We start from the raw sequence: 12,620 nt of genomic DNA on the forward strand, positions 1-12,620 counted from the left end.
TATTCTGCCACCATGTCCTTGTTTTGTGCTTCTGTCATGTTGTTGCGTGTCAGCTATCATCGATCTCCATTTTCCCACCATCGTCAAAGATAAAGAGGTAGAATCGGTGATTTCTGATATTCTTTCTTTCCTCTTTTCCCCCTCGTTCTAAATCTAATCCCTGTTTTCTTTCTCTTCTTTGGGGGTGTTTGGATAGAAACCAAACCATAGTTTCAGAAGTGCTTTTACGGATTACGAAGTAAATATGTGGAGGAGGTTATCTCGTTTTGCGGAAAAGTGCTTCTGAAACCTAGGTTTTGGTTTTGCCAAACACCCCCTAGTTATTATTCCCGCGATATCAGGAAGGACGTGTACATGCAAGGTGCCACGTGGCCTCTTCTCCGTGTCACGCTGTCAAACATCGGATTAATCCAACGCTCTAAAGCCTCCCACAGCGCGAAAAGACCCGGCGCTCCTAGCCCCCGTGGCTGAAGAAGGGACACGACAGTCGTCGCCCTGCCTCGTCTGTGCGTGGTTTCCATTCCAACTAGCAAAGCAAGAATTGTGGCCAAATACCTAAACTTAGCCCCTAAAGGGCGGAATCCCTTCACTTCTCTTTTGGTTGGTGATTAATTTGTTTGTAACAGCGGTGCAATTTAAATTCTTGGGTTTAGGTTCTGCAGAAACCACAATCTGATTGTAATGGCGAATTTGCGAAGACTTGTAATTAACGTTTCCAGGGTGCTCAATTATGCGTCTACGCCGAGCTCTATCCAACCTACTTCAAATCCCCTTCTCAGGTTCTCCTTAAACCATAAATTTCTCCTGTGAATTTGAACTCTGATTGGTGTTTCTTTTTTAATTTTTTTCTCTTATGGAAGTGGGGGTTATTGTTTTTTTAGGCCTTCCTATGGATATGCTTTGTCTTCTCGATTCACTTCCCAGAGTAACGACGCTCAATCGCTTGCTATAGACCTGTCCAACGAAGAAAGCAAAAGGCGCTTGTTTAATAGGTTCCATTCTGGAATCTCTGTGTCTTCTCCTCATTTCTCCTCTCTTCTATTGAATACGTTCCTCCATTTTATTTTATTTTTGTAATGATAGACTTGACATGTTGATTTACTTCATGTTTCAATTTATGTGTAGATTATTGTACAGAAGCAAGCAACGAGGGTTCCTGGAGCTGGACTTGGTCCTCGGCAAATGGGTGGAGGAGAATATCCATTCCTTGGATGAAAATCGGCTTAAATCTCTGATTCATGTTCTGGACATGGTATTTTCTGAGTCATCCTTATATTTTTGATTAATAAGATCACGGAAGAATTCATTTCGCTCTATCTGCCCTAAGTGTTATATTCTTAGGAATCAAGTGCTTTCCAATATCTTCCGTAGCTCTTGTTTGTGTCTCTGTCTCTTTGAATGAATGCATGCCTGCAAGAGATTTAATTTTACTACTTAGTATTATAATCCCCTTCACGGACTATCTTTCTGCCACTTATATCTAGTCAAACATCATCAAGGTAAGATAGAGTAGTTCAAGTCTGGAATCTGATTTGATTTGGGAAGAGAATCCTAACTTATAGTTAATCAGGACCAGAAAAGAAATTTTTCAAGTCAAAAGCTAGAGGGCGTTTGGTTCTTTAGGTCTTTAGAACATGATATTTGGAGCGGTAGCAATGCTTCTCTGAAAACTCAAAAACCTTAACACCTGTGAGTCCGTGGCATTTCAAACATCTAATTGCTGGACTGCAGGAGAATCCGGATTTATGGAAATGGGTATCCGGGCAGGAGCAACCCCCTGAAGCAGTCACCTCAAATCCGGTGAGTTTCTTGTTATCAGTTCAATGATGAAGTTCCAATTCACATTTTCCTCCCCGTGTTTTTTCTTCGGGGTTAAAATTCTCACACGAACCATCTGTTGCCTTGTAGGTCTTTGCTGCTGTGCGGGACGGAGTCAAGAAGAACCTTGATAGCCATGCCGCCCCTGAAACAAGAGCAACGCCTGGCCAACCATGGGTAAGAGGTTGGGATGATATCAAGAAAGGTCGGGATGGTCCTGTTGCTGGGAATCAGTAGCTCCTTCTCGATGGTTTGGGGTTGTCTCTTTGTAAAAGCAAAAAAAGGATTGAATAAAATCTGGTCGGCCATTATTGTTGTGTTTATGAAGGGCTGAGTAACTGCAATTTCAAGGCTTGTATAAGCTGCTTGAGACATGAAAATACTCCTTTGGCCTGACTGTTATCCTCGGTGTTCTCTGTGTTAAACTTGTTTTCTTTTCTATGTTTTTTTTTTTTTTGGGAATAAAGTGCTGGATTCTATCATTCTTAACTCAAAGGGAGATACCTACAAGAAACAAAACAGAAGAAAGAGACGAGACTTGACTTCCCTCATGCTTGATTCTTGATTTCTCTTCTACCAGAGGGAATTTAAGTCATTTTTTGAATGATGTGGTTGGTAGGGGTGAACCTGCCATGGTTCTCCCTTGATAAACCGTGTGGTTTGCAGTTCAATTGATACCAAACGCTGCTTAAGGAATGGATGTTTGAGTGTGCGAGCTATTATACACCAAAAAAAAAAATTACAAATAAAGACTCAATATGTAAAATTGCGATTTGAGATTTTTAATTTGAAAAATAACAAATAAAGATTAGGTCCTATTTTTACAAATGTGAAATGTGAGTGAAATGTCTAAATTGTCACTCAGTCAAATTGTGATTTAGTTTACTGAAATTGTCATTTGTTAAAGTAAATTTATCATTTCTCATAGTCAACTCGTCATTTGGTACACCTTTAGTCAAGTGTAATTTGGTCCACTCAAATTGTCATTCATTAAAGTAAATTTGTCATTTCTCATAGTCAACTTGTCACTTAACTAAGAGACATTTTAAACATTTTATTACGATTTTATATTTGAAAAAGGAGGATCCGGTGTTTATTTGTTAAATTGAATTATGATTGCCGTGAGTCAATATTAGCATCAAAGCATGGAAGCATTTTTGTTCAAGGTTCCTTCAACAGCGAATGGACCGCATACAATTGGTGCCTTGAACAGTAATTCATCTTGTTCGGGTTGAATGTTCACTCATTTAATATTTTAAAAATTTTAAATATATTAATTCACTTCGTATATTCGTGCTGACATTTCTAAATCATGAATATTCGGTTATAAGTCCCACAAATTAATCTGGAATTGGTCAATTAGAAGTCTCATAAATAATATAACTACAATTTAGTTAGTGAATTATATTTCATCACTCAAGAAAATTATATAAGTTAACTATATAGATTAAAATCTTTAATTACATATCTTGCAAATTATTAATTTATTGATTCTTATAATACAAGGCGTATTAAAATCATAATGAATATATCATATTCTAAATAAATGAAATTTTTTATCTAAGTGGTATGTTTTCTTCTCTTTTATTTCTTCTTATATTTTCAATAAGTAGAACGCTGTTTAGTTAATTATGGTGACATGCAAAAAAATAAATAAGTACTTCATCAAAAAAATAAATAAGTAAAATGTTAAAATTGCAAAAATTATAGCTGAATAAATCAGAATCCTGCCGCGCTGATGAGTAAAATACACGTCTTACATTCGTAATAAATTTTGTTGATTTTATTTCAGACTAATGCTGGTTAACCCAATTGACGGCGGGGGAGTGATCTCACAAAAAGTTGAGGTCTGTGCCTCTATCTCGGGATGATGATGATGATGAGCCTTTCTCAGGCCAATGAAGATTGTCGCAGCAGCTAGGCTGCCATTTCCCCCTTATGTGTCTACTCCTGTAACTTTAATTTGACGAGTTCCTTTGTTTTCTTCTTAAACCGTCTTCTGCTTCACCTGCAAAGTTTCTAGATTCTTTTTGTACGATGATTGATGTCTTAAGAATGGCTGGATTTAGATGATTCCTCAGTTTCGCGGATTATTATTTGTATAGTAAACAGTTTACATGGGTAAGGAGTCGGATTCGAACGATTCCAATGGATGGAACCGTGCTCGGGGGCTGGTGGTGAAGACTCTAGTACTCCTTGGAGGTGCACTTCTGGTGAAGCGACTAAGTAAGTCTACCACACGTTGGGACCATGCTCGTATTGTCTCTCAGTCCCTCGCCGGCGAAAAGGTGAATCGTCTACTCATATTTGCATTCTTTACTGCTCCTTGTTGCTTGTTGTGCGTGTATATGTGTGTGCTAGATGATCCTTTTCTCTATGTTTGTGCTTAATTCTTCAAAACTTTTCGGTGTAGTATTCAAAAGAGCAAGCCTCCAGAGACCCGGATAATTATTTCAATATTAGGTATGTTAATTCATTCTTTTCAGTTTCTGATTGGCACTGTTACCATTATCTGTACTATAGCAGCTTCTGTTTTGCCTATTTTATTCCCAGACGTTTCAGATTATAATTAATATCAGTACCTAATGCCTATACATTTCACCGTTTTCGAAGTTGCATTGCCTGGAACCATAATTTCTTAACGATTCCCTCTGGAAATTTTTCAGTTTGAGAAGGGGAAAAGGGAGGGAGTGATGACCGAATTTATTTTCTTCATTTGTTTTTGGAGAGGGAAGCCACTCATAAATGCATCATTTTTATCTATAATTTTCGCAGAATGCTCACGTGCCCTGCGGCAGATCTAGTGAATGGTTCAAATGTCCTGTATTTTGAACAGGTGAATATAATACGAGTATACTAGCATCTTCATTGTGAATAATTTTTCCGTCTTGTAGATCTCAATCTCATAAGTTGCTCATGAATATTTTTTCTTTGTGCTGATAGGCATTTTGGAGGACTCCACAAAAGCCCTTTCGACAGGTAGTACACATGTCTTGTGAGTTGTGAGAATTGATGTTCAAATTTATTTCGTATGTTTCTTAATACTCAAAATCTGAACATGAACCGGTGGCCCAGAAAAGGTGGGAAAAAGAAAAAGAAAAGAAAAACCTGAACATGCGCAAGACTACTCCACAATGTTGACTTTCTGGGAATTTTGCCACACGCACCTTACTATTTTGGTTTTTCTGATGATGCATGGTCTAAATTATCTTCTATCATCTTCATGCAGAGGTTTTTAATGGTGAAACCTTGTCCAAAAGAGTTGAAATGCGATGTTGAGGTTTGTGTGCGACCAGTTTTATGATGTCCTTTTTGTGGTTCTTTTAGCTATTTGCATTTATGCATGGAACTTGGTATGGCTGCTATTATATGGTTATACGGTGCTCTCTCCCTCTCATTTAATAATTATGAGGAGTTTATTCTGTGAAATTTAGTTAAATTTTGCTGCGTCATGGTTGAGAATTGTGATTTAGATTATGTAATTTATGCTGTCTTTGCTTTCTAACATCTCTAACTTCATAAAATAACAAGGAGGACTTCTTTAAAGGGAACGACTCTTTATTTTTCTATGGAATAAATATTTGAAGAGTATGTGTTCTCATGCCTTTCTTCCCTCCTCCCTTCTTTGGACCATTTATGCTCCCTTACCTTGAGGAATGCATCTCCTCTGAACTTTTTGGACTTTTGAATTTGTTTCTGATTTCTATGGCAACCAAAAGTAAGTGGTCTAAGATGTAACTAGGTTTTGTTGAACTTCTGATAGAGGAAGCTGCATACCTCATCTTTAGAAGATTACTGTTCTCTCATTCCTGTTACTGATTAATGGACATTATATGTTATTTGAATTAGTGCCTGACTGCTAGCTTCGATTTTCTGTAGTTAAGTACATATGCCATTAGAGACATGGAGGAGTACAAGAACTTTTGTGATCGCCCAAAGGATCAGCGTCCACAGCAAGAAGAAGTCATTGGGGTAAGTATTCAATCATGTCTATAAGAGGATACAGTTTAAGGGCATAAGGCTATATAAATTTTTCTGAACCTTAGCTAGTTTTATCTGATTTTCAGCAATACAGTCTATATCAATAAAAAGAAAAAAAATTTACGAGATATGATATACTGTCAAAAGATTTTAAAAAAAAATCCTAGAATTTAAATTATAAAATAAAAATAAGTATCAAGTATGTTATGGAAGTGATTTTAAATGTGGATGGTATCTTTAAACTGTATAAGCAATTGAGCATGGTTGTTTTCTGAGTAAGTGTGCCGTGGTTTGCAGGACATTGCAGAGCATTTGACAACAATACATCTGAAGCGCTGTCCGCGTGGAAAACGCTGCTTATATGAAGGTTCAACCCCTCCTGGCGGGTTTCCTAATTCATGGGTAATTTGTAGTTAAACTATTGCCTTATAGAAATCATCCCCTCCCCATCCCGAGTCTTATGTGCTGCTTTTCTTTGTCCAAGATGGTCTCATGATGGTTTGTTGAACGTGGATTTAATATCATCAATATAGAATATAAAGTTAAAAATCCTTGGTAATGTGCCAGCTTTGTTGAACTTGGATTTTGAATTTTTTTGCTTGTCTTTTTTCTCTCAATTGGTTTTCTATCCTTTTGTTCTCAAGATTCAAACTCCCTTTCCTTTGGAGGGGATTATTCTATTCTAATTCTGTATAATATCTTGTCCTTTTTGTTGCAGAATGGAGCATCCTACTGTACTACCGAACTCACAGTCATGAAAAATAAGGAGATACAAACCTGGGATAGGGGTTATGATGACAATGGAAATCAAGTTAGTTTTGTACCTAATTCTGCATTTTTTTTTTAGCTAGTTTGTCGAAATGGGTCACAGGAATGGCTACTTGTAAATAGGCATTTATCTGAGGGAAAAAGATTCAACATTATTTATTTTTGTGCCTGATTGCAGGTTTGGGGGCCGAAGGAAGGACCTTATGAGTTCAAGCCCGCACCAACCTCCAGTTTCAACGATATGTTTTCTCCCTTGAACTTCCCCCCTCCACCATCCATGGAGAGAAGAATAGAGGGTTCATTTATCTTGCAAGAATGAAGAGAAAAATTCATCATGAATTTATCTTGTTTCAGGATCTTTTTAAGAGGAAGCAGCCGCTTTCCCCAACTGGGGATGAAGCTATTGCGAAGCTCCAAAGGCTGCAGAGTTAGGAAATTGAGAGCATTGAAAAGAAAATGACCTTAAATCATTGTGGAATAGCCCCAGATGGTGCCTTTCATGCAAAATGTGTAATTGCTTTATTTTACACGGCCGCAACACCCATTTTCGTAGGTCTTCAGTCATCAGTAGTATCTTACTGTCAATAGTGTAGTTCGATATTATAAGCAACAGCCAATAAATAGGTCGCTGTTCTCTCGATCGGTCAAACATTGCATGAGTTTTTCTAGCACATTCATGTAAAGATTTATATAGGTTCCTTGAAGCTATTTGCGTGGTTGCATTATCTGCTTTCTCTCTGCTTATGCATTTATTGGCAAAACTGAGGTTGCTTTATAGTTTCGTGGTGTTAGAAGAGAAAGGGATGACCGGTTATTTACCAAAAATAAAGAGGGTAGAAGCATCTATCAGGCAACTTCACGATGGGAGGTTTAACATTATACCATACTAATATATTTAAAGTTGTAAACTAGGAACGTTGGGGGGAAAATATAAAGCAAGTCCGCAATGCGGACAGATATATAGGCTTGATTGGGAGTGAGGCCTACGGAAATTATGAGTGCTGTTGAAGTACGGTGATGGTTATAAGTGGATTGGGAGCAAAAGGATTGGGGAGGACCGGCATGGGGCCAAGGGGATGATGGAGAAGGGGGTCTGGTGGTGCTGTGTTTTTCTTTGCTCTTTCAGTTCCCACCAATTACTGCTTCTCAAGATTGGTCAATGACAATGGAAAGTGGTGCGACACACAAAATGGTGGAAGATAGGCGTATAAGTTTCATCGCCATGTTGTGTCTGCAGCCTCCATGAAAAAAGCGTGGCTTTCATACCCCCACAACGTACAATAATGTCCACTGCCAAATTTTGTGTTTCACTGCATTTGTTTATTGAGAAATGTAAATTATCTAACGATGTCAAAAATTGGGGGGAAAATAGGCGGTTGTTGGAGGCGGTGGTGGGCATGATGGTCAACACACGATCAATTAGAAATGAACCACCAGTTGTTAGTATAAAATAATTATACGGGAGAAGGACATATGCTATGAGTAAGCATTATTAGCTTTGAAACTACCTTACCGGACACGCTCTGGTTCCAGAACAACCAGAAATTATACCACCAGCTAATCTCGAGCTTTTTAAAGAATCAACACCCCTAGTTGAGAGGTGATTGAAAACACATGAACTTTACACGTTCCTTTCATGCACAGAGGATCAAGAAACGTACAATGAAAGAATTATTAAAAGAGAGGCATAACAACAAAAGAAAACTCCATCATAGCTGCAAATGGACAACATATCTAATATATTGTCTGGAAAAATTATCAAAATTTACAATGAAAATTGAACCCAGCATCTGAATTACAACCAACCCCTATGAACACTTGGAGGATTTGACCAAGCAACATAAAGAATCCTAATTGCCTCAAAGAAAAACTGTTATAACCTCTACCAAGGTTTCAGGTCACCCACAGGGCCAGCAGTCCAATTCAAAATCTTTTCCCCTGGTTTCAAGTATATACTCTTGTCGTGTGGCAATTTACGTGCAAGCCCGTTTAGAACTTGATGGAAAGCATCTCCTGGTTGCGCAGGCTGAGGGAATAGCATAGCTTGCTTCATGGAAGGGTTTGCAAGCAACCTCTGCTTCCTTAATATTACTTCTGGTGGGATAGATGTGAGTATAGTGTCCAACTTAGGGACATCCTCTTCGTCAACAAATACACCAATCTCTTCCCATGGGATTGCGTCAGCAAATGGTAGGACAATATCATCAGCAATGATAACAGGGATGCAACCAAATATCACAGCTTCAACCAATCTAGGACTCCAAGGGGCCCAGCCAAGTGGACACAGACAAAAGACAGCGCGTTGCATGTCCTCGTAATATGTAGTTGGATGCTCAGTAGAAATGTCAAAAAGTGGGTTGTCCTTAAAATTCTCCCACACTGCTGCTCTTGCACCTCTGTAAATTTACAAGATACAATCACCTTGACTGATAAAATTATCTGTAGTTGTGTTTGCTTTACATTACAAAAACATGCATGCATAGCACCAGACTTTGAAGCATATTTTTCGTTGATTTCTGCACGTAATCTCAAAAGTCAACTTTTGATCACCAAAGGACTAAGTTCCAATTTGATTTACTAGTTTTAATAATTCAATCATAATAACTAAACACATCAATTAAATTCTAATAGCATTTTCGATCATAGGATGCCACTACATTCTTTGGCACATATGTATTGAAATATAAGACCTACCTTGCATAGTAGCCGCCTTCAGGGTCATTTCCAACATCATAAAACAATCCTCGAAAGTAAACAAAAATGGATCTAGGAGTTTTTTCAGGAATTAAATGGGTGTGCATTTTCTGAGGTGGAGCATATGGAGGAATGGTGATTGAGCCCTCTTTTAGGCAGACATGATTCCTCTGTCCAAATGTCTGAACCAAGGTAGCACGCTGCAGCAATGGCAGAATTCCTCTTTCAATCGCCTTCTCTTCCTGGAACAAAACAATATAACAAAAATATATACTTTCATGTATAATACCAACAAAGTAATCTGATATACTTGAAAAATATTACTTTATTTGCGCACAAAATATTCTTTTTAAAAAAACTTATAAAATGATGTACTAAATTTTCATACTTGATAATGGAAACATGCACCAAAGTCATGAGGAACCACAAAGAAATGATCCGCCCCTTCTGTCCGATTCCAATAAGGCCAGTTTGAAGAAATAAGCTGTATAGCACTTCTCATCATTCTCGGTGATTTAAAAGGTAAAGGAAGTCCATTAGGTGTCAAATCACAGGTGGTGTATACTGGGGTGTAAAACCAATCAGCTTCTTCAGGATTAAGGGTTCGAACAGGACTAGATAAGAGAAATCTATGCATAAAGATTTCAGCTGCAAACATATGAGTGAGGCATCTTGGATCCTTTTGCAGAATTTTCTTATTATATTTGCTAGGGAGTTCATAAACAAAACCTTCAACCTTCCCACTGGATCGTCTTCTAGTACATCACCAGCACTACCTGCAATTGTTCATCCATAATATAAACACTGATGATTAGTCTCGCTTATACAGATTAAATATAACATTGATTCTGAAGTAGTTCAGATCACACTGAAGTTTAGCAGATCTGTATGTGTCAAGCTTATCACTATAATGAGTTTCATTATGAAAGGCTTTGAGAAGTTGCAGAGAAGCCAGCTTATCAATGACCTGAAATTAAAATTTCAAGCAACCAGGCATACCTGTGCAGGTAGACCCATAATTATCAAAATTAACAACAAACACCAAATCAAATTTAATGGACTACCGATATTTGAACTCATGTCTCACTTCCACAGCAATATAACAGAGCCACCTTCAGATATATCGGATTAATTAGAGCATTTAACTTTGACTTCACTCATCTTTACCTGGGTGATATATAGTGCCCCAGTATATAGGTGTGTCCGAATAAACCTCTGACTCCATATACCAAAGTAATACATTTTTCTTTGATACAAAAAAAGGGCATGATTTTGGCTGGCATGAGATCACTAAGTAAACAGAACGCTTTACTACCTCCTATCAGCCTGCATATCCCTATCCTAGTGAAAATTGTCCACAAGAACCTGTGTTGATATTGCAAACAATTAGCTGACCCAATAACAGCAGATAGAGCCACTCTATTAATTCCATTTTTTTCTTAAAAAAAATCAATTGACGGGACCGATAACGGCTTCTATATCATCTATTATCCATTGCAACTGGAGCAGCTTCAGAACGTCAATCCCTAAAGCGGTTCATACTCAGTGTTGGAGCCGCGCCCGCCCATATCAAACCAACAAATAATTCAATGTGTGATCTAACTAGCACGGTAGCAACTTCAAAATGTGATTTTAGGACTATGGTGTTTCACAAGATGCTAGGGAACAAAAGATCTATATCGAGACCAGTACGCATAAATTTGGCAAAAACCAAAAAGAAGTCAACAGCTTATATAGATATCCGAAGTGAACCTTAATCTAAAGTAGATCTTAATTGAATACACGTCAGAAGAACCCAGGAGAGCGCCACAACTATGAAGGATCCAATCATGACCAAAATGAACTCGACTGTAATCAACAGCCCCAAATCAAAGGAAGATAACAAACTTCCGAAATTAAAAAAGAACTCGGAGATTAAATAAATCGAAAAACGAAGTGGGTCAATGACAGGGATTGCACCTGAAATTCTTTCAGTAGGTTGATTTCGACCTCGCTCGACAGCACCACTTGTACAGAGGAAAGCAACACAAGAAGCCCAACGAAACCCCATTTCCTACTATTCATTTTGAATTTTTGATTCCCCAGGAAGTTTTAATTCGAGGAATCTCACTGATAGACACGGAAGAAGAGGAAAGCTGGTCACAAAATATAGCTGTGATAGACGAGTAAAAGAACGAAAGGAAGTCAATTTTAGTCAGCAGAAGAAGAGGACGAAAGTTAAGACGTCACAGGGCAAAGTAGTTGTGGGAGATTTCTTAGCGTTTGGGCTTTTGAGGCTCCGCTCGAAGAAAAGGAATATGGGATCTTCTCAGCAGCAACGAGAGAGACAGATTTGGCAGAACAAGAAGGCGAATATTGGCTTTGAAGAAACAGAGTTAAAGGGTTTCCAACTACTCTGAAAATTAACGTGAGCGATGGTGGATTATTGAAGAAGGAGAAGCAGCAGGATTTGAAAATGTCGATTCCTTCGATTTCTTTATCGGCGGGTGGATGAGCAGTCCATCTCAGACTACCATAACACACCTAACCCAGCTATCACGCTGTGAAGTTCAACCCCGGTCACGCTGTGAAGTTCAACCCCGGTCGTCTGTCTTGTACTATTTTTTCAACCAATGCCGTTCTTCCACGTGTGAAATTGTTTTTCTTCAGAGGGCGTCCTCAAAAATCTTCGTATTTAATTATTACAAGTTATAAAATTTTGCCATAAATAGTAAACTTGCAGGCATGAAAAGGCTAGATTTCTTTCTATGTTTGGGCACGAAATTTATCGCAAGAATGCCGCATTTAACAGAAATTCCGGACACATTGTCTTTTCCGCCGCCTTCGTGAGTAAATCGTATCAGTAATACTATTGCTCTCAAAATTTGCAGTTTTCCAACCAAAGAAAATCCTATTATTGTGGACTGGATGTTTGTGAGAAGAAAAATATTCACATGCGTTTTGAATACTTTCACTTATAATCAAACATGTTTCATATACTCCTCCGCTCCTAAATATATTCCTCCGACTCTAAATATAGGATTTTTCTTATAGTATAAAAGGGTTTTATATTTAGGATTGGAAGGGTAATATATATACCTCTTGTTCTTAATATAAGATCTCGTTTGATTTTTATTTTATATGAGACTCCAATCCATTTTATTTCTTGTATTTATATATATTTTTTCAAAATAGTCATTTGGTAATTTTAACCAATACACTTGGTTAATAGTGATATTTTAGGAAAGACAGCACCTGTCTATTACAGATAACTGACTTAACTTATTTTATTAGTCTTCTCGATTTAGTCAAGTAGCTTTTATAATTAGAATCGTAAAACTAAAATAAGTTGGACTTTTTTTAACAGCGTAGCCAAATCA

General features: G+C 37.7%; 2 protein-coding genes and 1 pseudogene across 2 annotated transcripts; 2 read left to right on the forward strand and 1 right to left on the reverse strand.

Moving 5' to 3' along the window:
* Positions 1-453: 453 nt before the first annotated feature.
* Positions 454-2,307, forward strand: LOC114724036 (succinate dehydrogenase assembly factor 2, mitochondrial). The gene is made up of 5 exons (XM_028910309.1): positions 454-779; positions 882-992; positions 1,126-1,252; positions 1,732-1,800; positions 1,909-2,307. Exons 1-5 carry the CDS (start codon positions 682-684, stop codon positions 2,053-2,055), a joined length of 552 nt encoding a protein of 183 aa, XP_028766142.1. The 5' UTR covers positions 454-681; the 3' UTR covers positions 2,056-2,307.
* A 1,484-nt stretch (positions 2,308-3,791) lies between these two features.
* On the forward strand, positions 3,792-7,292 carry LOC114724030 (chromophore lyase CRL, chloroplastic-like). The gene is made up of 9 exons (XM_028910301.1): positions 3,792-4,106; positions 4,232-4,281; positions 4,594-4,654; positions 4,762-4,797; positions 5,048-5,098; positions 5,698-5,790; positions 6,097-6,201; positions 6,518-6,610; positions 6,746-7,292. The coding sequence occupies exons 1-9, from the start codon at positions 3,936-3,938 to the stop codon at positions 6,884-6,886; spliced, it is 801 nt and encodes a 266-aa protein (XP_028766134.1). The 5' UTR covers positions 3,792-3,935; the 3' UTR covers positions 6,887-7,292.
* Positions 7,293-8,238: 946 nt separating this feature from the next.
* On the reverse strand, positions 8,239-11,722 carry LOC114724029 (probable beta-1,4-xylosyltransferase IRX10L; annotated as a pseudogene).
* Between the last annotated feature and the right edge of the window lie 898 nt (positions 11,723-12,620).

Source organism: Neltuma alba, unplaced genomic scaffold (assembly GCF_004799145.2).
Source record: "Neltuma alba isolate B1F8T4 unplaced genomic scaffold, ASM479914v2 tig00012166_pilon, whole genome shotgun sequence".
NCBI classification, from domain to species: Eukaryota; Viridiplantae; Streptophyta; class Magnoliopsida; order Fabales; family Fabaceae; genus Neltuma; species Neltuma alba.

What these genes read in the sequence shown, in the direction of transcription:
- LOC114724036 (XM_028910309.1), top strand. Translation starts at nt 682, where the DNA reads ATGGCGAATTTGCGAAGACTTGTAATTAACGTTTCCAGGGTGCTCAAT. An exon ending in TGATTCATGTTCTGGACATG is followed by an intron (nt 1,253 to 1,731) that starts GTATTTTCTGAG and finishes GCTGGACTGCAG; the next exon opens with GAGAATCCGGATTTATGGAA. An exon ending in AAGCAGTCACCTCAAATCCG is followed by an intron (nt 1,801 to 1,908) that starts GTGAGTTTCTTG and finishes GTTGCCTTGTAG; the next exon opens with GTCTTTGCTGCTGTGCGGGA.
- LOC114724030 (XM_028910301.1), top strand. Translation starts at nt 3,936, where the DNA reads ATGGGTAAGGAGTCGGATTCGAACGATTCCAATGGATGGAACCGTGCT. An exon ending in AGTCCCTCGCCGGCGAAAAG is followed by an intron (nt 4,107 to 4,231) that starts GTGAATCGTCTA and finishes TTTTCGGTGTAG; the next exon opens with TATTCAAAAGAGCAAGCCTC. An exon ending in GCGGGTTTCCTAATTCATGG is followed by an intron (nt 6,202 to 6,517) that starts GTAATTTGTAGT and finishes TTTTTGTTGCAG; the next exon opens with AATGGAGCATCCTACTGTAC.